The sequence below is a fragment of the Aptenodytes patagonicus genome, chromosome 7, assembly GCF_965638725.1.
Source record: "Aptenodytes patagonicus chromosome 7, bAptPat1.pri.cur, whole genome shotgun sequence".
Taxonomy (NCBI): Eukaryota; Metazoa; Chordata; class Aves; order Sphenisciformes; family Spheniscidae; genus Aptenodytes; species Aptenodytes patagonicus.
In genome coordinates this window covers 57,352,181-57,374,674 of record NC_134955.1, presented here as the reverse complement: position 1 = coordinate 57,374,674, position 22,494 = coordinate 57,352,181, and the positions used below count along the sequence as shown (strand labels likewise).

The 22,494-nt window shown below is 38.4% G+C and overlaps 2 protein-coding genes across 7 annotated transcripts in view; both read right to left on the bottom strand.

Annotated features, from left to right (window-relative positions):
• Positions 1–15,601, bottom strand: part of PAPOLA (poly(A) polymerase alpha) — a 48,069-nt gene extending 32,468 nt beyond the window's left edge. Inside the window, exons 1-5 of one of the 4 annotated variants that reach the window (XM_076345407.1) lie at positions 15,312–15,601; positions 2,888–3,058; positions 2,181–2,247; positions 669–750; positions 57–166 (exon numbers count right to left, since the gene is read on the bottom strand). In XM_076345407.1, coding sequence (XP_076201522.1) covers positions 57–166; positions 669–750; positions 2,181–2,247; positions 2,888–3,058; positions 15,312–15,319 — 438 coding nt within the window. In that variant the 5' untranslated portion in view covers positions 15,320–15,601. The remainder of the gene's footprint in view (positions 1–56; positions 167–668; positions 751–2,180; positions 2,248–2,887; positions 3,059–15,311) is intronic. The other 3 variants (XM_076345408.1, XM_076345406.1, XM_076345404.1) reach the window with 3 other exon arrangements.
• Positions 15,602–16,489: 888 nt separating this feature from the next.
• Positions 16,490–22,494, bottom strand: part of AK7 (adenylate kinase 7) — a 31,459-nt gene continuing 25,454 nt past the window's right edge. For all 3 annotated transcript variants that reach the window (XM_076345401.1, XM_076345402.1, XM_076345403.1), the window contains 3 exons: positions 20,868–21,088; positions 18,540–18,698; positions 16,490–17,852 (listed from right to left, as the gene is read on the bottom strand). In XM_076345401.1, the coding sequence (XP_076201516.1) occupies positions 17,814–17,852; positions 18,540–18,698; positions 20,868–21,088 (419 nt within the window). In that variant the 3' untranslated portion in view covers positions 16,490–17,813. The remainder of the gene's footprint in view (positions 17,853–18,539; positions 18,699–20,867; positions 21,089–22,494) is intronic.

Here is a 22,494-nt window from a genome sequence, read left to right as displayed (position 1 = left end):
CCATTAACTTCTCAGCATCATCACTTCAGCTAGCTGTTATCAGGCAGTTCACATACCCTCAGGTCTTTTACTTCTTCTTGTTGTTTCAGTTTTTCATAAAATGATGTGAAAAAATCACTTCTTTCAACATGCCTTGGTGCAACACACAGGGCATCAATATCAGCACCTGAAATTGTTTATTAGCACAAGTAAGTTTCTCACACTTCACACACATGAAATGCCAGTAATAGCCAGAAATTTTTTTGAAACCAAACAGGAAAATTTAGTTTCTCTTCCTGTAGAATGGCTTTTCTTCAGGAATACTAAGTCAAACCAAATGAAAATTAAAAAGTTCATGGCTATTAAACATACTGAATACATACACACATTCTTCTTTCAATTGTGGAACATTTGTAGTAATTTTCAAAGAACAAACCATGAGAAGCCAAGTATACAACTTTCTCTATTTTTAAATAATTTCCAACTTTTTTGTCTGCTTCCCAACCCATGACAAGAACATAGAGGAATGTATTTCTTTTATTTAGAATGAAGATTGGAGATGGCTGACAAAAAAAAAAAAAACCTAACACAACCTCAAAAGACAGCAAGTTTTTGTTATTTAAGTGTGACATTTACAGATATGTCATTAGCTCAAACATACGAGTTTTTATAATAAAAGTAAATGTTACCTTTTGTATGAACCCCTAATCTATAGGATCCAAATGTAAAAATTTTTCCTCCAACATTTTCTATTACAGACTGTGGAAGATTCTAAATGGAGCAAATAAAATTGGTTATTTTACCTTAACAAGTTATAACAACACACACAATTTATTTTAAAACAAAACGAAAAACATTCCACAAAATTTACATTGTTTAAGGTGTAGTTACTATTGCAATAATAATCTTAGTATTTACAGAGAAGACAGAGGTATGTTTGCCACTTGGGAACCCTTTGTAACATTTCAACTATATTACACATTACTGTTTCAAACTTGGTAATTGTTCCAGCAGTTCTACACTTCAGGTGCAGCATCTTCAAAATATTATGGACATTAAACACATTTTGCTTAATACTCAGGCATTTTAGACTGACTTAGAAATTGATGATGGATTCCAATTTAGAGCAACAGAAAAATACTATTTACAGTATCAGTGTTTATTAAATTACTTTCAGACATACCCATACTACATTCTTTAAATTAAAGTTTGGGTTTTGGAGAGGTATTTATTTTATGTTAAAATTGTTCAGATACATATACTAAAGTTCCTAGATTTGCACCTTCAAAAAAACTTGAATCCACAGTACTGTGGGCAAAGACAGTTACCCTTTCATAACAGGATGCAATGTTACAATCTGAAGCCCTACATTAATGGTCACGCAGCAAAAGATATAAACAAATCAAAACCAAATTATTTTGCAATATATATATTGAATTAACTTAAGTAGTTTCCAATCTTACGCCAGTCAAGACACTCTCACTATTTTGTTTTCAAGGATCAACACGTATATAGCAGGGTCGTGTGTGTCCCTCCCCCAATCTTGTTCATGTATAAATTCCCATTTCATAAGAGAAGTGTACAGAAGAAATACAATCTAAATATAGTCAAAGCAAAATAGCTTAAAACATTAGGCTTCTACCCCTAAAAAAAGCCACTTCCATCTTTACATTTTTGCAAGTCTATAATAATTCAAAAAAAGGTGTATGTAGGGGTTTGGGGACTATAACCTGGCAAAACCACTATTATCATTATTAGAGTCTACAAAAGTAACATTACAGGACTGACATTAAAGACCACAGTTCATAAAGCTGCAAGAAGTCCATTTTAAGATCTAGCACTGGTTCACAAAGCCAAACAATCTAAGCATATAATTAACATAGTACTATACATATGTGTTTTGACAAAAAGTGAAGCTGTATTTCTACCTAGGGAGAAGAGGTAACAATTGAAAATTACTATTACAACTACCATGACTTTTTCCAATATTTATCAGTTTCTTTCTTTGACTAAGTTCTACTTTGAAGGGATGATGTTACCTGGAAACAAAAGAAGCTACACAAAGGTGATTTGTTTTTCCAATTTGATCAAATTTGATCCCCAAATCTAAGATTCATCCTGTTTAGACTGGGAACATATTTTGGAATTATCTTCCTACAGCAGTCTTAGTATGAGCAATTTCATGTAAAATACATCCATACCTTGCTTTCACTGATTTCCCGTATCCATTCCTTTACCAGGTTATTTAATTTTCCCAAAATTAGAATCCTATTGATAAACAGCAGAATCACAGGTCATGAACTTAGACCAAACTAGTAGTATTTTTAAGAACCTGATCATCATTACACAGTAAGTCAACTACAGTAACATTGCATATCTAATTACAGATCTTGTTTATATATATATATATACACACTGAAACAAAGTCACTCTTACAACATTCCCGCTATTTTTTCCCCTTTAAAGATGTTCAAGTTATTTAAGCTCAGAAAAAATGCAAGCATGCAAGGCCTACACACATTGCAGGTATATGAATTCTACTCACTTTCAAAATAAAACCTTAATTCATAAAACACATGCACCTAAAAAAACAGTGAGAAGCACTACTGAGAGCAAAACACTCTAGAAAGTTTAATAAGGAAAAAAAGCATTGGGGCCACTACCACAAAACAGTTATGAAGGGGGAAAAAATACAAGCCAGCCTCCGAAATTTAAAGGCCATTTTAATTCCTTTCTGTGTTCTGAGGTATTTGTCTTAAGGAGGGGGGGAGGGCAGGGAATCAAGCTTAATATTCCACTAGGCTTTTAAGAAAGCATTTGAATGAACATAAGCATGCTTAGGGTTCAGTAGTCAACTACACGAACCTCCAGACAGAGAATACCACTGCTAGAATGAGTGTTTACTCACCTGCGTTGCAGTTCTTCTTCCTCTTCAAATACACCGTAAGGTTTTAGAGTTTCGATTAATTTCTGGGTAAGCATGCAGTCAAACTCCTTGGGGGCAGCTAAACTGATAGGTGAGGTAATGCCATAATGCTTCTGTAGTTGCTGTGTTTGTGATCCCTGGGTTGTAACGGGACTAATAAAGGCAATTAGATAAAGTTACTGACAGAAACAAAACAAAAAAAAAATTTAAATTATTTTTTCTCATCAGAGTAGCAGACGAGACACATACTAAGGAAATAAAAAGTTAAGCCTACTGTTAGCATTTACATCCCAGATCAATCTGTGTTAAATCTGTGTTATTAAGGACAGCAGTAGAATTACCTTTCTCCAACTCTAAGTATCGATTGTAGGGTTACAAGTTGCTATGAGGCATGATCTTTTACTTCAGCTGACTTCACACACTCAAAACAGTCACATAAGTAAGGAGGCTTTAGTATATTTTGAGCCCAACAGCATCATATAGTTATCTTTAAGCTGACTTCTCTTCTGGCTAGCATGAAAGGATGGTTAGACGAACAATGTCAGCTCAATCTGTGCTGGCAGTATTACATATAGCCTTGCTTTATTAGGGGGGTGGGGGGACAATATCAGAGGTTTGTACTAGACTTTGCCTAGCACAAGTACCAAGGATGTAAGCAGTACTCTCTCCATGTCCCTCATGTTTCCTTAACATGACATTTTACTTGATATAAGTATTTTTCTAAATAGGAAAGTAAGCCTAAAATAAACCTAACCCACCATAGGGTTAAATCTGCAAGGACCTAGTTCACTACTAAACAGTCCAATTACAAGCCCTCATAGCATCCTTGCCTCGCACTTTTCAAGCTACGCAAATAGATATGGAGCCAAACCTCAAGCACAAGGATGATACCCTGAAGTCAATCCCCCATATTTCAATGTCGCAAGAAAGGAGAGGAGACCACACGAAAGAACTTCAGCAGAAACACAGAAGTAAAGTTATCATCATACTGTGAAAACTACTAACAGCTTTCCTAGATCATCATACAGTGAAAACTATTAACACCTTTCCTAGATGAGCATCCTGTATGACAAACAGCCATGCATTTTTTCATCATGGGCATATATTTGTTTATGATGTTCACATTTAAACACAGCCTTATTTTCAGAACAGTTTGAGCTTTAAGGTTAGTAATTCTAAGTGTTTCAAAACTGAACTTGGTCTTGTGTAACATACAAGTGCTTGGATTCAGTGATAACTGCATGCTATACCTATATAGTTAAAACTTTTTTTAACTGATACTAGCAACAACAGGTAGCCATTAAAAAAAAATTCTTAAACATATTCAGTATTGTAGAATAAATTACATACTTCAACATTTAAGATAGCCAAATTTTAAGTTAAATAACATTTAGTCTTGCTCGTTATATACTTCACAGGTTTAAAAAATACCCTACTTAAATCTGTATTTGAAAAGCTCTAAAGGTTAGTTGCAGCATTAAATACTAGTTTTATATCGACAACTTTCCTCTAAATTATGAGTATTATTCCTCCACCTTTGATTTTTGAAAATGACAAATCATTGTTTTTAAGCATACTGAAAAGCTGCTTTTCTGAAACCAACTTGTTACTTAAATTAATCAACCTTTCAGAGACCAACAAAAACATTATGATCTCTCATCAAAATACACATTTCAGAAAATGTGGCTATTTTCTCAACTATTCAAAAAGTCTTACCAACAATTAAAGCAAGTATTACCTGAAAATTAAGGCAACACTTGTGTAGAAGTGTTATATCTGCATTATTTAAGTTATCTTCCTACTACATAAGATTACTCCCTTCCAAAGGTATAAAGTAACATTTTGTTTAATATCAAATATATAACTAATATTTTTAATTCAGGTTATGCATTAATATCTTTTTTTCCTGAATTCAATTATTCATTCTACTAGGGCAAAAGCTTTATCACCAGTTTGGTCTCCTTCAACTTTCATAGAGATAAAGTCTAAAGAAAACAGCATCCTCCATGTCAAAAAAAATCAAGCTGACAGCTTATGTGAAAGTCCCATTCTTAGCAAGCGTAACATTCCCCTGTATATTGTATTATCAGTCCTTCATGTTTATACATGTTATATACTATTTCTATCATACAAAATGAGAAATGATTTTTCAGGCTAACTACATTTTATGTGTGGAAAAACTACAGTACAACTTCACTTTTACTTCCATAATCTGCTGTCTTCATCTCCTCAGGATTTCATTCCTCATTTCCATGAAGACTAAGTATTAAAAAAGAACATCTTAACTTAAAATTGACAGGAATCAACAAAACCTAATATAATTTTCCACAAGCTAAACCCATTCTAAAACTGTTATAAGTACTATAATTTGTTTGAATTCAGTCGCAATGCAAGTTTCTCACAAAGCAAGTTCTAGCACATTTGTCCCTTTGCTTGTTAGCAAAAGGAAAAAAAAGCAAAGTAGGAGAAAAAAATACTAAAAAACTGTACATTAAAAAAAAAATCAACCCCAAGTAATCATGTCTGGGAACATTATTTGACATTGCTTCCTTAAGCTAAGAGGTTTTAATCACCTAATGAAAAATTTGGTAGCAGCTGAACAAATCATATAGACTTTAGGACTTTATGTGTGAAAGTAAACATTTAAAAAAAAAAGCTGTCCAGATGAATTATATAAAACAGTAATTCAAATTAAGGACAAAGGAAGCCACTAAAACAATTTTTCTCTTTTTCAAAAAAAAAAAAAAAATTGGAATGTCAACACAAATAGTAGCTTCAGCTACTTAGTTGGTACTAAAAAAAGCAGTCAGAAACATAAACATCCTTTGGATATTATGAATATTTTTACTTATAGCACAAAGCAGTTAGTTAAATTTGAACCACAATTTCTTCCCTTTTGCCAACTGTTAATTTGAAAAAATATATTTGCTTTTCAATTTAAGATTTTGCAGTTTATTTTTACAGGTTTTTAAAGTAGTAATCTAAAGCAATCAATATTTTAGTTTTGTGTAAAAACTTCCTGATGGTCTGACTATAATTTTCACCCATCCATAACTAGACACTGTATCCAATTCAACAGATATTAGACTTCATTGAAAGGACTGACAAAACACATCCTGGCAGATGATGTTACTAGATTTCAAGAAAAGACTCAATGTCACTCAGACCCAGACTCAGTGAAGCAGACTCCTGAAGTCAGTCATGCTGACTGAGCCCTCTGTCTTCCACCTGCTTGTAAGGGCCATGCTTCACCAATTTGAGAACTAATAACTTGAAAATAATCTTTCACCTTACCCCCAAAATTACAATACATAAAAACCAACCAAACATCAGATCGCTTCCCTGATCTAGTTTACAGCATAACCCTGGCACTGCAATGTGCAGGTCTGTCTTCACAGAACACCAAGTTGACATGATTTAAACCAGTACTATCTCCAACCCCTACAGGACCATCAGAGCATGGTCATACAACACGAAATAAGCTTTGAAACTGTTCACTAAAACAACAGCTTTAAACAACCTATTAAATCAATCACCTGATACACATCTTTGGGAATTGTTACACAAAACCAGTTACAGTCTGTACAGTTACTGCTTTTATATTCACGTATAAGAATGAAATAAGCGTGTTGTCAACAGCACAGGACCTTTCTACACAAATGTTTTGCCTGTGTTTGAAGGTTGAGGAGTTAATAAGAACACTTTCACTGGGATGGTATGTAACAATTCTCAACATAGCTGCCTTCTAGAAGATTTTACAACTCCGGAAGACACAATGAAGCTTATATTTTAACATATATTAGTATTGAAGAGAATATAGGTTATTTCCAGCTAAAAACATTTAAATTGAAGCTCAACTGTTTATACCTGCTGAAGTTAAGACTATTCTAAGGTTTCTGTAGCACACCAAAAGGTATCAGAGAAGTGCCTTTGTAAAATGACAGAAAAAATGGTATTTGGCAAGAAAGTTTGTGAAACTCATTTAAGGATGCAATAAACTAACTAGTGCTAGGTAACCCGTGTTCATTCATTTAAATGACAGCAAGTCATCAAAGTTACTACAAAACAAACAAGTAAAGATATATCCTCTCCCCACCCCCTACCTTCCACAAAACCAAGAAACTTCAAATAAAGCATCTGCTAGCTGCTTTTCAAATGAAACATAATTTATCACTGAGAAATAAACTTTAACATTAAGTGCTCATTTTCCCGACTTTAATGTTGTATTTACACGTTACATTTTAGCCAGAAAATGCTAATGATCAATACTCTTAGATTTATCTTTTATTTTTTCCTAAAACCATGAAGATCACACTCTACTCCAATATCTTCCCTCTTGAAAAGACATACGGACATTCTAATTTTTACCTGTGACATGTCACGATATATCACTTTTGGGATCCCTTAGTTTAAACTACCGAATTTATTCAAAGAGAAAGGACAGGTAAGTGTCAATGCTAACCTTCTACCTGAGAGGATTAGGGAAGTTAAGGCCTTGTGGGGGAGGGGGCTATGTCAAATCTGCTAGTCGTTGAAGTTAAGCATTAACAAAAAAATCAAGGAATATTAAACAGCAACAGAAAGTCCCATCCCAGCTACTCAATCTTGACAACAGCAGAGGCAGACGTGGCAGACCTTGTCAAGGTCTCAACTCAAAGCATGTTTAGGGTTTGGGTTTTTTTTTTTTGGGGGGGGGGGGGGGGAATTGAAGTTTTTCTTTTTAATGTCACGAAGAAAATTAAGATACAGTTTGGGGCTTTTTTGTTTATTTGTTTCTAGTCAACCACAAACACATGAAGATCTTGCTCTCGCTCTGCTATTTGTGCTACCTGTCAATAGCACAAATATAAAATAGAGCTGCAGAAAATGATGTAGAGTTAAATTTAACATGCTATTGTTGTTGCTCTGGTTTGACCTGAATTTTTGAAGAGCATATGCTGACAGTTTAAACCATCTGCAAATTTGGGCAACAGCTACAGTGGTTTAATTCTAAAGTGTTATGATCCAATATTTCATATTCATGTATGAATTAATCTCATCTTGCAGAAAAATGTACATGTACTTTTTTCCCCCATATAAAAACACAAACACACACAGAGTTCTAGTCTGTACTAAGCTGACAGCAAGTACAGCTAAACTACTTTTTTTTTCAGAACCCAAAGTTTTGGTAGGCAGTATCTTCTTACATTGTTATCAGTAACTACTGAATTAAAAGAGAACAAACCCTGGTAATATGGCCACTGCCAAAACCATTTTACAACAGGGTGCAGAAGTGGAAGAAAAAGAACAAATGAAGCTTGTAAGAGGCTTTAAAGTTTCTAGAGCTGTACACCTTTAAACTCCTTCAAACAGAAGTGACTACACATTGTTCTAAGGTAGAGGGGGGAAGATTGTGAGATAAGGGGAAAAAACTTTCCAACTCATCTTTTAAAGACCAGGTTACACCATGAACACACATTCACATAAACTGAAAACAGACTTAGAGCAAATACAGGTGTATCTATACAACGCTCCCCCATACATAACTAAGAGTTAGATACAAATTTGCAGTACTCTAATATTGTTTTCTTTTACAAAACTGGAACCTTTCTCCAACCTCAGAAGAAACAAGAATCCTGTCACAAACTTCTTTTTCAAGCATACTTTGTATTTAACCCTCCTCCCAACCTTACCTGAAAACCACTATTGTTCTACACACTTTTTTTCTCTTCACTCTCGGTATTCTACCCCAGTTCTACTGGTAATATTTTTATTGTGTTATTCGAATTAAGATTTTATGCTTAAAATGAGCCTTGAAAAGCAAGTCCTATGGCGACATGGCACCCCAGAAAGAATTGAGTCAGACAATGGGACTCATTTCCAAAACAACCTCATAGACACCTGGGCCAAAGAGCACGGCATTGAGTGAGTATATCACACCCCCTGTCATGCACCAGCCTCTGGAAAAATCAAACAATACAATGGACTGTTGAAGACTACGCTGAGAGCAATGGGTGGTGGGACGTTCAAACATTGGGATATACATTTAGCAAAAGCTAGTTAGTCAACTCTAGGGGATCTGCCAATCGAGCTGGCCCTGCCCAGTCAAAACTTTTACATACTGCAGAAGGGGATAAAGTCCCTGTAGTGCACATAAAAAATATGCTGGGGAAGACAGCCTGGGTTATTCCTCGGGCAAAGGCAAACCCATCCGTGGGACTGCTTTTGCTCAAGGACCTGGGTGCACTTTGTGGGTGATGCGGGAGGATGGGGAAGTCCGATGTGTACCTCAAGGGGATTTGATTTTGGGTGAGAATAGCCAATGAATTAAATTGAATTATGTTAATTACTATATAATACTGTATATCATCACTTCTGTGGTGGCTATATGCCATATCAACGGTATTACAGTAAGAATCACCCAGATTAATGAAGAATGAATTTTGATGAAACCAAGCAAAGTGCAGCAATGATAGAGCCGGACAAGCGCAGCAGTGATGGGACCAAAACTGGCTTCAGCATGCAAAAAATCCACCACCACACACCATCTCTCCTGCCCTGAAGGACTGTTATGACAGATGGAGCCCAAAGTCATGGACTGAATGAACTCAATGAACACTTCATAGGGATGGCCCATAGACTAAGGGAATGGTATCTGTGTGTATATATATAAAAATACAGGAAAAGTGGTGGTGATTAATTGGAATGTATTGGAAAGTGTGGGGACCTGGGCATGACGTAGATGGTATAGAATAAGGGGTGGATACTGTCCTGGTTTCGGCTGGGATAGAGTTAATTTTCCTCCTGGTAGCTGGTACAGTGCTGTGTTTTGGATTTAGGATGAGAATAAAGTTGATAACACACCGATGTTTGAGTTACTGCTGAGCAGTGCTTACACAGAGTCAAGGCCTTTTCAGCTTCTCATGCCCTGCCATCAAGAAGCTGGGAGGGGGCACAGCCAGGACAGCTGACCCAAACTAGCCCAAGGGATATTCCATACCGTGTGACGTCATGTTCAGTATATAAAGCTGGGGGGAGTTAGCCCGGGGGTGGTGACTGCTGCTCGGGGACTGGCTGGGCATTGGTCAGCAGGTGGTGAGCAATTGCATTGTGTATCACTTGCTTTGTATATTTATTATTATTATTACTACTACTATTATTATTACTATTTTATTTCAATTAATTAAACTGTTCTTATCTCAACCCATGAGTTTTCTCAACTTTTACTCTTCCAATTCTCTCCCCCGTCCCACCAGGGCGGTGGGGGGGAGGATGAGGGAGCGGCTGTGTGGTGCTCAGTTGCCGGCTGAGGTTAAACCATGACAGCTTCTTATCACAAACAAAATACAGTTGCAATCAGCACTGCATTATCTAAACCTCATACTCCTGAAATTTGGGATGCTTCACAGAAATAAAAGACAACTCAAACAACTGAAATCTTAAAAACAGATGCCATAATATTTAACAAATTATAACAGTTTGAATCCCATGTAAGTTTAAAGCTCACCTCTGATCCATCCTGAAATAGATCTTAACCACCCAAGATCTAAGACATCTAAATGTATGCCAAGTGCATGCAAAAATCCCTTCCAGCTTTTGGCCATCAAGCCTTGCTTTTGCTAGAAGTCATATAACCCCTTTCATACATCACTAAACCTCAGCTGAGGATTAAGTTTGTCCAGACAGACACGCACAGTAAGGCTAGCACTGGTGAAGGAAGAGAAACTGTGGGCTGTTAAGTGTCTTAAAATAGTGCCAACAACCCACAGAACGTTAACTTTAAACTTTTAACTTCAGTCAGGACCTTTGGCTCATTCAGTCTTGCCTCCAGATACCAAGACAAAATACACAACTTAAGGAATCTCAGAGACTATCCTCTCTTCTCTATTTGCCTCTACTGATTACCTCAGTAAAATTCAGTCTTTCTTATTTACTGATGTAAGACCCCCAAGTCGGATTACTGAAGCAATACTGGTCATCACACCAACTGGTCAATCAGTTAGAGCTAAATTCACAAAGCTCAAGCTCCACTGTGTCAGATTTCAGAGGAAGTGTTCTGAGGGGTTTTGTTTGCTTGTTTTAAAGTCTCCTCCAACAAGGACTGACTTTGGCAATTTCAGATTAAAGTTTCTGGCTTAATGCTAACGCCATCACTCCACGCAAAATTTCAGAAATCTAAGCAGGAAATCTTAATGAAGTCTGTGTAAATCAGTTACCAGGGAACATATGTTTTTAAATGGTTAGGACAATCCAGCTGTCCTTCCTGAACAAAAGTTTTAATATCTAGCAGAAAATTGCTGGATCCTTTAGACCATGAATTAAGTGTTCAACTGTCAGTGTGAGATGTTCAAGATACCCATGTTCAAATCTGGTTTGGGTATTGGAGCAATGACAGGCAACGGACCTATGGAAGAAGAGACTCACCTATGGCAAAAGAAAGAACATTCATACACATTCTGCTAACCTTTGACTCAATCCTGAGTTCTCTCTGGCTCTTCTGTTTGTACAGAAGAATATTGAAGGCAGCGTATCCAAACACACAGCCATCCACAACGTTTTTACTAACAACAGTTTAGGAAGAAGTTTCTCAAGTTTAAACAAAAGAAATTTCTACTGAACTCCGCAGGCAGCACTTGAACCAAAAATGAGGTTTATTGCTATTCTGGAGACCAAAAACTCCAGAGGTAGTAATTTAAGAAATTCAGTAAGGTTGAATCAAAAGATATTAGGAAGTATCAAACCAAGAGCTAGGAATCCCATGAAGGGTTTCACTGTAAGAGATTAACTTGTCTCAGCGGTGAAATCTGCTCAGCCCAAAATAACTGGTTTCCAAGTTCTGTGCAGTACCTCCATGTTAACAGGTATAAACTCAGTCTTTTTTGGAGTGACATTAGAAGACTGAAAACTATTGCAAAACCACATATACTTGCCATCCAGTTCCTCTGTACTACATCTAACAAATTAGTCCTCAGTATAGATTTTTATATCAATTTCTTCTTGATTAATAAAGCTATCACTTTAAATTAAGACAACCGTTCTTCTAAAGTAGGTCCTGTGCTTCACAAAGTTAGGAATAAATTAATTCCTTCCATAAAAGTCCATAAAAACCTGAGCTCTCTCTGTTCAGAAACATACTATTTATCCACTCCCAATCAGTACAAGCCATTTTAAATACAGTGTTGTACTTCTTCTGGAGTACAAGTTGACAGTCGCTAATTAAAAGTCAAGAAAACAATGACTTTGCATATGTCTAAAGCAAAGTTCGGTGAAAGAAAACATATAAAAAGTCTTACTTCAGAAGTGAGAATAAGCTTGACTGTCTACAATAAAGACTGAAAAAAAAAAAATTAATGACTTTCCAAAACTCCAATATGGAAGTTACCAATACCAACAACAGTTAAAAGTTTATAGCACTTATGGCACTTTTAAGTGTTCATACATATGACTCAATGGACTTTTCCACTTCTGATTGAAAAACAAAAAAAAAAAAAGTCATTTGCAATGATTTCAGCAGATAAGGAAATTCAGCAAAGAAGCTCTAAGTGCAATAATATCAGCAGCTTAACAAGAAACAGATTGATGGTGCTATTTCTCTATTTGGAGGGTCAGAAAAGCCCAGGTTACATAAAAAGACTACATCATCAATTCACATAAACATTGCTACTGCTTCACTGAGTCAGTAGCCTTTCTGCGTAAAACCTAGCCCTAACTGAAACGTATGAGCAGCTTAGTGAGCTTCATTTCTCCCTAGCATCTTAGGTTTCAGATAATGCACAGGAACATTCTGTACCTAACAGTTCACTAAAATGTATCTTTATAACGGGAAATATTCACCTTTGTTTCTACTCAGCTTTTTTGAACAATTGAAAGTTAAAGAGTTTTCCCTTATGCAGCTGCTATCTCTTCACGCAAGAGATTAAAGAGAATTGTAACAAAAAGTCACAGAAGTTCCTAGGATAAACTCAGTATTTTTTTTAAACACTGAAAGGCTTTTGCAAATGCCAGCTATCAGCTTCAGCAGAACCTGAGTTTGCTCTCTTACTACTGATGTGTCTTGTACATAAATAATTTGCTTGGTTTTATAGTTTTGTACCGTACTGCTAAGAGAAATACGCACACATACACACACAGTGCAGTATCAACAACACTGTACACCTCTTGAGAGCTCTGAACTAATCAAGTAAAGAGTGATGACAATCTCTGGTTGTATGGGAGATCAGCTCTGACTAGGCCTGTCAGTTGTAAATACTACCCTAAAAAATGAAGTTTTAAACTTCTGTCTTGAAAGGTCAGGACAAAAGAGTAATTTGTTTGTCATCTTGAAAGTTTGGCAGCGACATAGGGTTGTTCTACTCTCACGCAAACAATTACCATCCTAAAGTATAAAAGCATCAACTGGAAAGAATTATACAGGAAAGGAATTTCCTAAGCTCGGCTTTTTTTTTCCTCTAAACTTAAGTCAGAGGTATCGCTTCATAAACTCAAGAATTAACATTACTAGCATTGCAACTTACTAGCATTACAATGTTCACTTTGAAGTCTTGACTGAATAATACAAAGTCAATCATTCCAAACAAATGACAACAAATGCAGAATCTGAGAAAGCTTTGCTTTTCCTAACTAAAATAAACCTCCTGTATTAGTGAAGTTGCCAAGTAATGTTTATACTGAAAATGGTTATATTTGCACTAATATATTGCTATGTAATGTTATTTAAGAGTTTCTGGTCAAAGTATCATAAACACCTACATTAAGAAAAATGATCTCATCATTCCAAATTTGTCGAAGTTGAAGATTGCTATTATTACAACTCATAGAAGTAGCCCAAACTTTAAAATGTTTTTATTAAGTATTTGGAATTTATGTAGTCACAACAAAATAAACTAAGAATGAAAGCAGGCAGAATAAACACCCTCCCATTTTCCTGAGGCCAAAAAGCCTAGCCAACTTCAAAGCTGGTTTCTGGTAATTTTTCATTGCCATAATGAACATGTGCAAAACTTACCTATAAAGACACTGCAGCCTCATTATACAAGCATTAGAAACTACTTGGCATAACCATTTTCCTTTCTGCATTCACCCACTGTGTTTTTCCTGCCATAAACTCTTTCAGTTAAGGTTGCCTTCTGTTATCTGCCCCACGACTAACTTAATAGTATTTTAGATTGAATAAAACAAGCACAACAGGCAAGCATGGTTATTCTTCACATAAAGTTTACACATTTAAAACAACAGTGAATAATCCCAAATATTAATAGGGAAACAATAGTGAGTAATCCCAAGTTCTTTATATGTCTCCTTCAATAGCAAAAAAAAAAAAACCACCAAACAAACCAACCCACACCACAAAAACCTGAACCCAGCATATAGACATGCCTTATTCTTAAAAGCCACTTGACCACCTACCCATCGCTGGTTCCCTCGACTTATACAGGATAATAAAAAACTAACATTATGGACTACGGAACTGAGGAGCAGGAAGTTTTGTCATCTCAACCCGGAGCCGTCAAAATGTCAGCGAGGAAAAAAAAAGGGGGGGGGGGGGGGGGGAAGCAGGGGGTGCGGTGAAGGAAATCAGCAAAGAAACTGGGATGAAATTACGTCCCACTTTGTTACTCATGACTACCAGCGGGGTTACTGCACGGCACGTCCAAAGCACAAGGCCCACTTTTTCAGTGAGAAAGCCTCCCGGGGGCGGAATTGGGGGGGGGGGGGGGCGAGGGACCGCCGTCCGCTGCTGCCGACCGGGGGCGCTGCCTGTACGGGCCGGCTGCGAGCTCCCCTCAGCGGCTTGGCATTTCGGAGCCACCGAGGACCGGGTGAATTTTGCAAGGACGGCGGGCTCAGCGCGGGTCGCCTGTTAGAACCGGCGGCTCTGTCTCTCCTACCCCCGGAACGAGGAAAAACCGTTCGCGCGGCCACCGGGGGAGAGGCTTTGTCGGGACTCGAGAGAAAAAGAGCTTCATCTTTCGCGGCCGGGGCAAGAAAAGGGTAAATATGCGGCACTTTGCCGCTTCATATGGCCTGACGCAACAGTGGGGCGAAGAGGGTCACCGCAGACATCCGCCCCGCGGCCGCCCGGCCCCTCACGCTTGCCGCTATGAGATCGCGAAGGAAAAGACGACGACAATAACAACAACGTAAAAGCCACATCAGCGTCTCCCTCGGGACTCATAGCGATGGAGGGGACAAGAAAGCAAGCAAGCAGCTCCTCGCAGGCTGGGCGGAGAGCAGCGGATCCACAGCCCCTCACACTGCGGCACCGGAAGAGCCCAGGACCGGAGGGGGGACAGGAGAGAGGGGGAAGGGCGAGAGCCAGCAGAAAGGGCCCGAGCGGGCCGGGAGCACGGAGCTTTACGAGGAGAGCGCTGAGTAAGGGCCGGCAAAACACAGGCCTTTAAGACACTCCGCGAGCCTTCCAACTTACAACGGCATCGTCTCTCCAGCCCCTCCTCCTCCTCCTCCGCCGCCGCCGCCGCCGCCACCACCACCGCGTCGTCCCCTTCTCCCTCCTCCTCCTCTTCTTCTTCTTCGTCCTCCCCCACCACTGCCGCCTCCGGACCGGTCACTCGTCCCGCCAGGAAGCGGGAATCGTGACCATGGTACGGGCCGGGGTCAGGCCTTAGAGGGAGGAGAAAGCCGTTCGCTAGGCCCGGCCGCCGCCGCTTCACTTTCCTCTTCGCCTCCGGCCTTCTAACATGGCGCCCAGACGCTACCACAGCAACGTTCTAGACCGGGGGGGGGGGCCTGACGCAGCGGCGCGGCCACCCCCGCACGCCGCGCACGCTAACTCGCCCGCGCATGCTCAGAAGGCCGCGAGGCCGAAGGGCATCCTGGGGGCTGTAGTTCCGGGGGGGCGTGCCGGAGTTTGAAAACAAAGCGCTAACGGCTGCGAGGCGGCGCGTGCGCGCGGCGAGGCGAGGCGGCGCGGCGCCTGGCTCCAGCGCTGCCGGGTTCACGCCGGGCGAGGCCGGAGCGTCCCGGCAGGGCCGGCGGAGCTGGGCCGGCCGGGGAGGGGAGGTGGCTCGGGGCCGCCGGGAAGGGTTCGGCGCGACTGACGGTGTGCCTGGGCACCGGGGGGTTCCGAGCGAGGGGAAGCGCGGACTTTAATTGCCATGGAAGGAAACGCGGCGAGACCGCCCTCGCGTTGCACCAACAAGCCGCCCAAAGGGCCTTGAAATCGGCCCGCTCCGGGCTGCTCCCGCCGGCAGCTGGTGGTCCCGGCGCCGGGGGCTACATGCGGGGCGTCGCCGGGGAGCGGGGCGGCCGCGGCCGGCGCTGCCCTCCGCCTGGGGGCAGGAGGGCGGCCCGGCCCCCACCGGCTGCCCCTGGGAAGGCGCGGCGGGGTTTGTAATCGGCTCACACGGGCCGAGCGCAACCCGCATCGGTCCCCCGCTCTGTTCCTCTGAAAAATGAAGGGTTTCAGGTCAAAGCTAGCTCTGCGCGTATCTTTTTTTCAGACCTACCTGCATGGAGCTTATTTTCTTTTTTATGCCGCACACAGAGCGAAGAGATCCTTTACTAGTCATTGTTTTTGAAAGCTCTGCCTGTAAGAGACTACATAAATTTCAGAAAATTTTAAATAAAAAAAAAAAATCACACTCGTTACAGATCAGCTCAAAACTTTATTCTTAGAAAAGTAAATGTGTTACAGCAACTCTATGCAAAAACAAAAAAAAACCAAGAAAACCCCCAAACAAACCACCAAACCTGTTTTATCTCCTTTTTTTAGTGTCCTATTTTCATCTTCACTCTGAAAAATAGGACTCCCAAACTAAAAATTCCTCTGAAATTACCGATTATTCCACCTTCAATTGCCTCACATGATAAATGGCAACGTGGACTGGCAGCATATAGGAGATTTAGATCCCAAAGAAATCTGTTTCTTTAAAGTAGGAGATGATGATTCTGAACTCTGTTCCTGGCTATCATCACTGACTTGGCTGTGTGAAAACAGATGAAATAAGACTGTTTCTCTAAAAATATTGATATATCTGAATAAGAACATTGGGGATTAATATGTCTAAAATTCTAATACTAAAAGTAATAGATAAAATAAGTGTAAAATGTTTCTATATCACCATTCTTTCAGTTCTTCCTCTTTCTTTCCCCCTTCTCCCAAAGTCCTTGCTTTCTGTTTTGACAAAATCCTGTATTTGTTTTACACCAAATATGGTATCAGTTTCAGCTCAGTCAGCATAGATATTGACAGTTTCTCTGAGAGGTATATGAAGTCAATAAAAAAGGGAATGACAGCCACATGCTGGGAAGTCTAGATTCTTCAAGAATCTGTAAAAAACGTATCAAATACTGAATGATGACAAGAATTAAATGGGAACTACATCCATTTGTTTGATACCAAATCAAAACCCAGGTTTTATGACATACCTATGCTGGGAAACTTTATCCAATCAGTTTTCAGTGCAGCACAAGAAGACTATGTTGTGTGAAGTTTTGCCTCTTGGTAGCTGGGAGGGGAAATAAGAGAGCTTGCTGCTTCTATTTATTTCCATTTTCAGTGAAAATTCTTTTTTTTTAAGAAAAGTTTTTCTCGGGCTAGCTGCCTACATCCACTATGGATCAGGACAAGAATATATTGCTTAAATAGAATGTGTAACTGAAAAAAGTTCAGGAAGAAAATTTTGGAGAGAGAACAGATTCTTATGGTTCACAGTTTCAAATAGACATATGAAATACAGATGAGTAAATGCATCAATCAATATGTGCAGTAAATGGTACTTTTGTAGAAGGAATATTAAAAACCCAATAAACATAGTAGTAAATGATAAGAAATAAAAATGGAGATTACATAATAAGCCTAAACAAAAATCATTTCAGAAACTAAGTATTTTTATTTAAAAAGCATTAGGAATGTTCTCCCTTTCTACTTCACAATTTCGACAGCTGTTAGGATTTAATGTTTATCATCTCATTCAATATCAGGACTGTTCTTGAAGAGATATTCTGCCTATAAACAGAAGAGTTTCAAAGTTACACTTGTTTTCAAGTCTCCAATTTTAAAATTTACACAAAATAACAAAAATATATTGGATAACAGTGCTTTAAACAAAATCACAGAGAGTATTAAGTGGCTCTAAAATATAAATTCTGGCAGGTATGTCAGAGAAACCTCTTCCCCATAAACAATACCATCCAAAATACCATCCACCTCATTCTCTCTCTTGGTAGCAGTCACCCCATCCCTATCACGGGCAAGAGAAGGAAGTGAGCTATTTATGACAGTATTTGTCACTCCATGGAAAATCCTAGGGAGTACCCTAGGGCCTGATTTCTGGGCCCAGGAGAGTAGATAATACAGAATTGGCAGGGTAAGTAAGACGAGCAGAATGCACGCACCGAAGAGAAACAGATTCTGGTAGTGATTCTTGTCCTGTTACTGTTTAGCAAAGCTGGATTACACCCTTACTGATACACAGTATCAATTGATTCCCTAAAGAGTAGCTGCTGGGTTGTTAGTTTTCACAACAATTACTGCTCGCCAGAATTGCAGATACTATGTGTTAATTAATTGTTATCATGACAGTGGGAAAAAAGAATATAAGTCCTTATGTTAACTGAGATTCTTTGGGTCTACATGAATATTTTCATTAAGCTTTGTCAAACATATTTAAGAAAAAAAATGTAATCACCTTACCAGAAAATCAACGGGATCATCCGGCCTGATCCTACAGCATTCATTTATCCCTTGCATAAGTGTTGGCATGACATTCTTCATTAAATAGTTTCGTAGTGGAATGGACTGGGCCTCCAGTAACTCTTGTTCTTGTCTTTTCACTTCCTCCAGATGTTTATTCTACAAATAATGAACAAAATCATAAAGAATAAGGTTTATAACATCTACCAAATAGCACTTGAGTAAATAATAATGGTGGCCTAGAGAAAAAATAGTATTAGAAGCTGTGGACAGAATTTTAAAACTCACAACTTGGCAGGAAAAACTATGAACTGCTTATTAAATTTAGAGTACATGGCACACTGAGGACAAAGGATTGAACATGATGAAAACTGAAATTATCTCCTTCGTAAAATTATTTTATTTTTCTCTCTTTAACACCTAAAAGAAGGTTTATTCTGAAGTCTTCCAGTGGTCCTGTTTCCGTAAGGTACTTGGCAAAATAGTTGGAATACACTGTATCACTTCAAAAAATTAGTACTGTTGCAAATGCAGAGGGTTTCTTGAAGGTTCTTTGAACTGGAGGGGGAAGGAGAATATTTTTACTCAGAAAAGAGCCCTGACTCTCTAAATAACTAAATTGTGTTGGTTTGTTTGTTTATTTGTTTTGGGTTTGGTTTCTTTGCTTTGTTTTTATTTCATTTATGTCAGTTTTTGAGGGGGATGAGAGTTAAATAAACTAAAACCACAGTAAATTACATCTGTTTACACCAGCTAAATTTATTCTTGAATTCAGGTTAAATCAAATACAATGATTACACTCAAAAAGTAGGAGGAGTGGGGAAATAAAACTGCTGCGATTTTTTCTTTCTTCTATTCAATACCATGCATACTTGCAGTAGTTTCATCCAGAAGATTACTCAAACATTTCTATTGTCCTCTCTTCTCTCATTTTATTCATCAGTAGCCTGAATCGTATATAGATACAGCAAGCAGATGATACTCTGAAGACTGCTTTTCTATACTCAAGGTATAACACAAAAGCAATGTTCAGATAAAACCAATATACCAGAACCTGGAGAAGATTTACTTTAGTCACTCAACCCAGGAGTCCTACTGCATACATTCTGTAAGTGGTCTTTGGTCACTACTCCAAGACAGCAGGTAATCTACAGTCTCAAGGGCAAATGAATAGTTGCTTAGATTTCCTGAGCATCTGCCTATTTAAAAGGATAAACTTTAGCACACATTTTATTTAAACACTTACTTTAGCTTTGAATAATGCACAGTTTGCTCTCTTGAAAGTTAGATGGGTTTGGATTGAGTATAGCTAAAAATGTGTTAACTACCCTTACTAATCTTTTAGATAAGTTTACAGAGAGTACAAAACGCTATTTAATGTTGAATGAGGCTGTAAATAAGCATAGAGATAACAAAGAAAGCGTATTTACAAGCCAACATCAGAGCAATGTAAATGCTTCTTTAAAAGTGAATAATTTCAGAGTATTATTTCCCCATAGATGTGTATGGGCATTCAAATGTAAGAAAAGGATTCCTCTGTGGAATGATCAGTTTGTTTTTAAATAGCTCTAGAAGAAGACAATAGAAGAACTGCCTTCTGGTGAAACAACCTGACTTTGGATGTGAACAAGAACATTCTTATAGTACGCACTTCAGGTTATTTACCTAAAATGTCCTTAGATGTGGCAAAGTAAATAAGGAAAAAACATCATGTGCAATCCTGTGAGGTCAGGTAGCCTAAATGCCAAGTACTTATTAAAGTATTAGCAAACAAAAAGCATCCTTCAGACCGCATCAGGTAGTCCTCACTGAACTGAGGACTTGGCTCTCAAAGGTGTTTCTCTTGCAGGCTCCGCAACCTTTATGCAATGCAGACTGGAATATTGATCAGTCTTGAGTTAAAAATCTTGTTTGAAAGGCATGATAATTAAGACTTGGTCAGCTGCTTAGAAGTAAAGTGAGCAAAATGTAAAAGTCCTAGAAGACTGGTTATGGAAAAACACCATTAATTATAATAGATATTTACAAATGGTAAAATAAAAGAGCTACGGCGCAGCAACAACAAGAAGAGTATCATAAAAGTATTTTAGAGACATGGTGATACCAACATGCAAAAAAAATGCTATGTCTGTAATCAAAAAGAGACTATATTCTTTAGGTTGGGTCTCAAAATGCACCGTGAAGATAGTCTAAACCAGATCTAAAGTATGATATAAGGAACTAGAGAATTTATGCCACACTTTCCAAGTGTATTTACCTAACAGATTGCTGGAAGCCATCTAAAACACATAAATAATAATGGTTTCCAAAAAATATGTATTAACCTACCCACTCTTCCCAATTTGCCATCCTTTCAGCCCTTTCCTCAGTTTCTTTACGCTCTCGTTCAGCTTTTTCTTGAGCTTCTTTGACAAGGCGTTCCTCAGCTGCTTTGCGTTCCAAATTTTCCTTTTCTTCATCTGTCAAACCATAATTCCGAGGTTCCCCAATTTCCTTGATGATCTCTTTTACAATAAATCTGTTCTCAGGATCTTCAAATTTGGCTACATCTTTTAAACAATACAAGACAGAACTTCTCAAGGCTTTTGTCAATTATAAATGGACATCAGTAAATAACTGCAAGACCTAAAAAACTTATGGTGTCACATTGTTTGAATTTTCAAGCATAAGATGTTGCTTTGAGTTGCTTATAAATGTCAATTTTTTGCTACACAGAATGAAGTTTTCTACATCTGATTTTCTTTACTAGTTTCAGCTAAAATAGTTTGTCTTTTTAAGATGATGTAAGGGAGAAATGTATTAAAGTAATTTTTACAGCTATTCTGTTTATCAGTTGCAGCTTGCCTAAGTTTTGAAACTTGAAAATGAGGTCATTCAACTATCAGAGATGTTCCTGTCACCAATCTTATGTCAACTTATCCAGATGTATAAAACTATCAGCTTTTGACCCTGTCTCCCCCGCCAGTTACACAATAGGTTGTTAGGATTTGGCAACAAACTCCAAAGTTTTCACTCATACAGATTTAGAAATACACAGACCTATCTTTAGTTGAACTCTTACTGTGTTATATCTACAAAACAAATCTGTAGCTGCATGTAGGAGCACAGAGGCTGAGCAAGACCTTCTCTTTCATTTCATTCCTTCTCCCTTTGAAGTGCTGGAGGCTACTTGCGTATTAAACTTGCAAAAAAAGAAGCAAAAGAAAAAACACAGAAAGATGGGGACTGTCTTCAGGGCTTTCTGAGCTCTATGCTTTCAGTGTGCGGAGGCATCTGGCAGAAAGGGTACAGAAATATACATGGAAAAGAGGAAAAGTGGGCTTTTCAGGTATCCAGAGAATACAGAGATAAAGGGCTTGTTCAGTGGTAAGGGACTGGGGATGTAAAGGCACAGAAATGGGTAAGAAGAGCAAGCAGAGGAAGGGGGAAAACCAGAACAGCTAGAATACAGAATTTAGATGAGAATCTAGTAGTCCCTACTCCACAGTCCTCTGTTTTATGAAGTTATTTTGAAAGACGTTGGCAAAGCATGCTTCTCTTTTCTTTCTAATCACTAATTCGGACAGAAGATGGCTGTCCAATACTAACACCATTATTCCAAGAGTTTAAGTGTTTGTGATTTGGACCTGAAATCCAAACTCTGCTAATGAATTGAGGAGAAAGCTAACATAATTCTATATAATAAAATTTCTTTTACAGCTTCTTCTTTCAAAAAAATCAGGAATTACATTCCTGAAGTATTCCAAATTAAAAGAATAATACATTTTCTATGCCAAGCGGTCCATTGTTTTGGCAATTTTTAGCTGCACCTGGATATACAAATTACAGTGCAAACCACTTTTCTAGTCATTTAAAGTATTGCTAAGAACTCTCTCAGCATTGAATTTGAGGTCTCAAAGACTGCATTTTTTTCTTAGATGGCCAAGCAAGATTACAATGCAAATATTACAGCAGT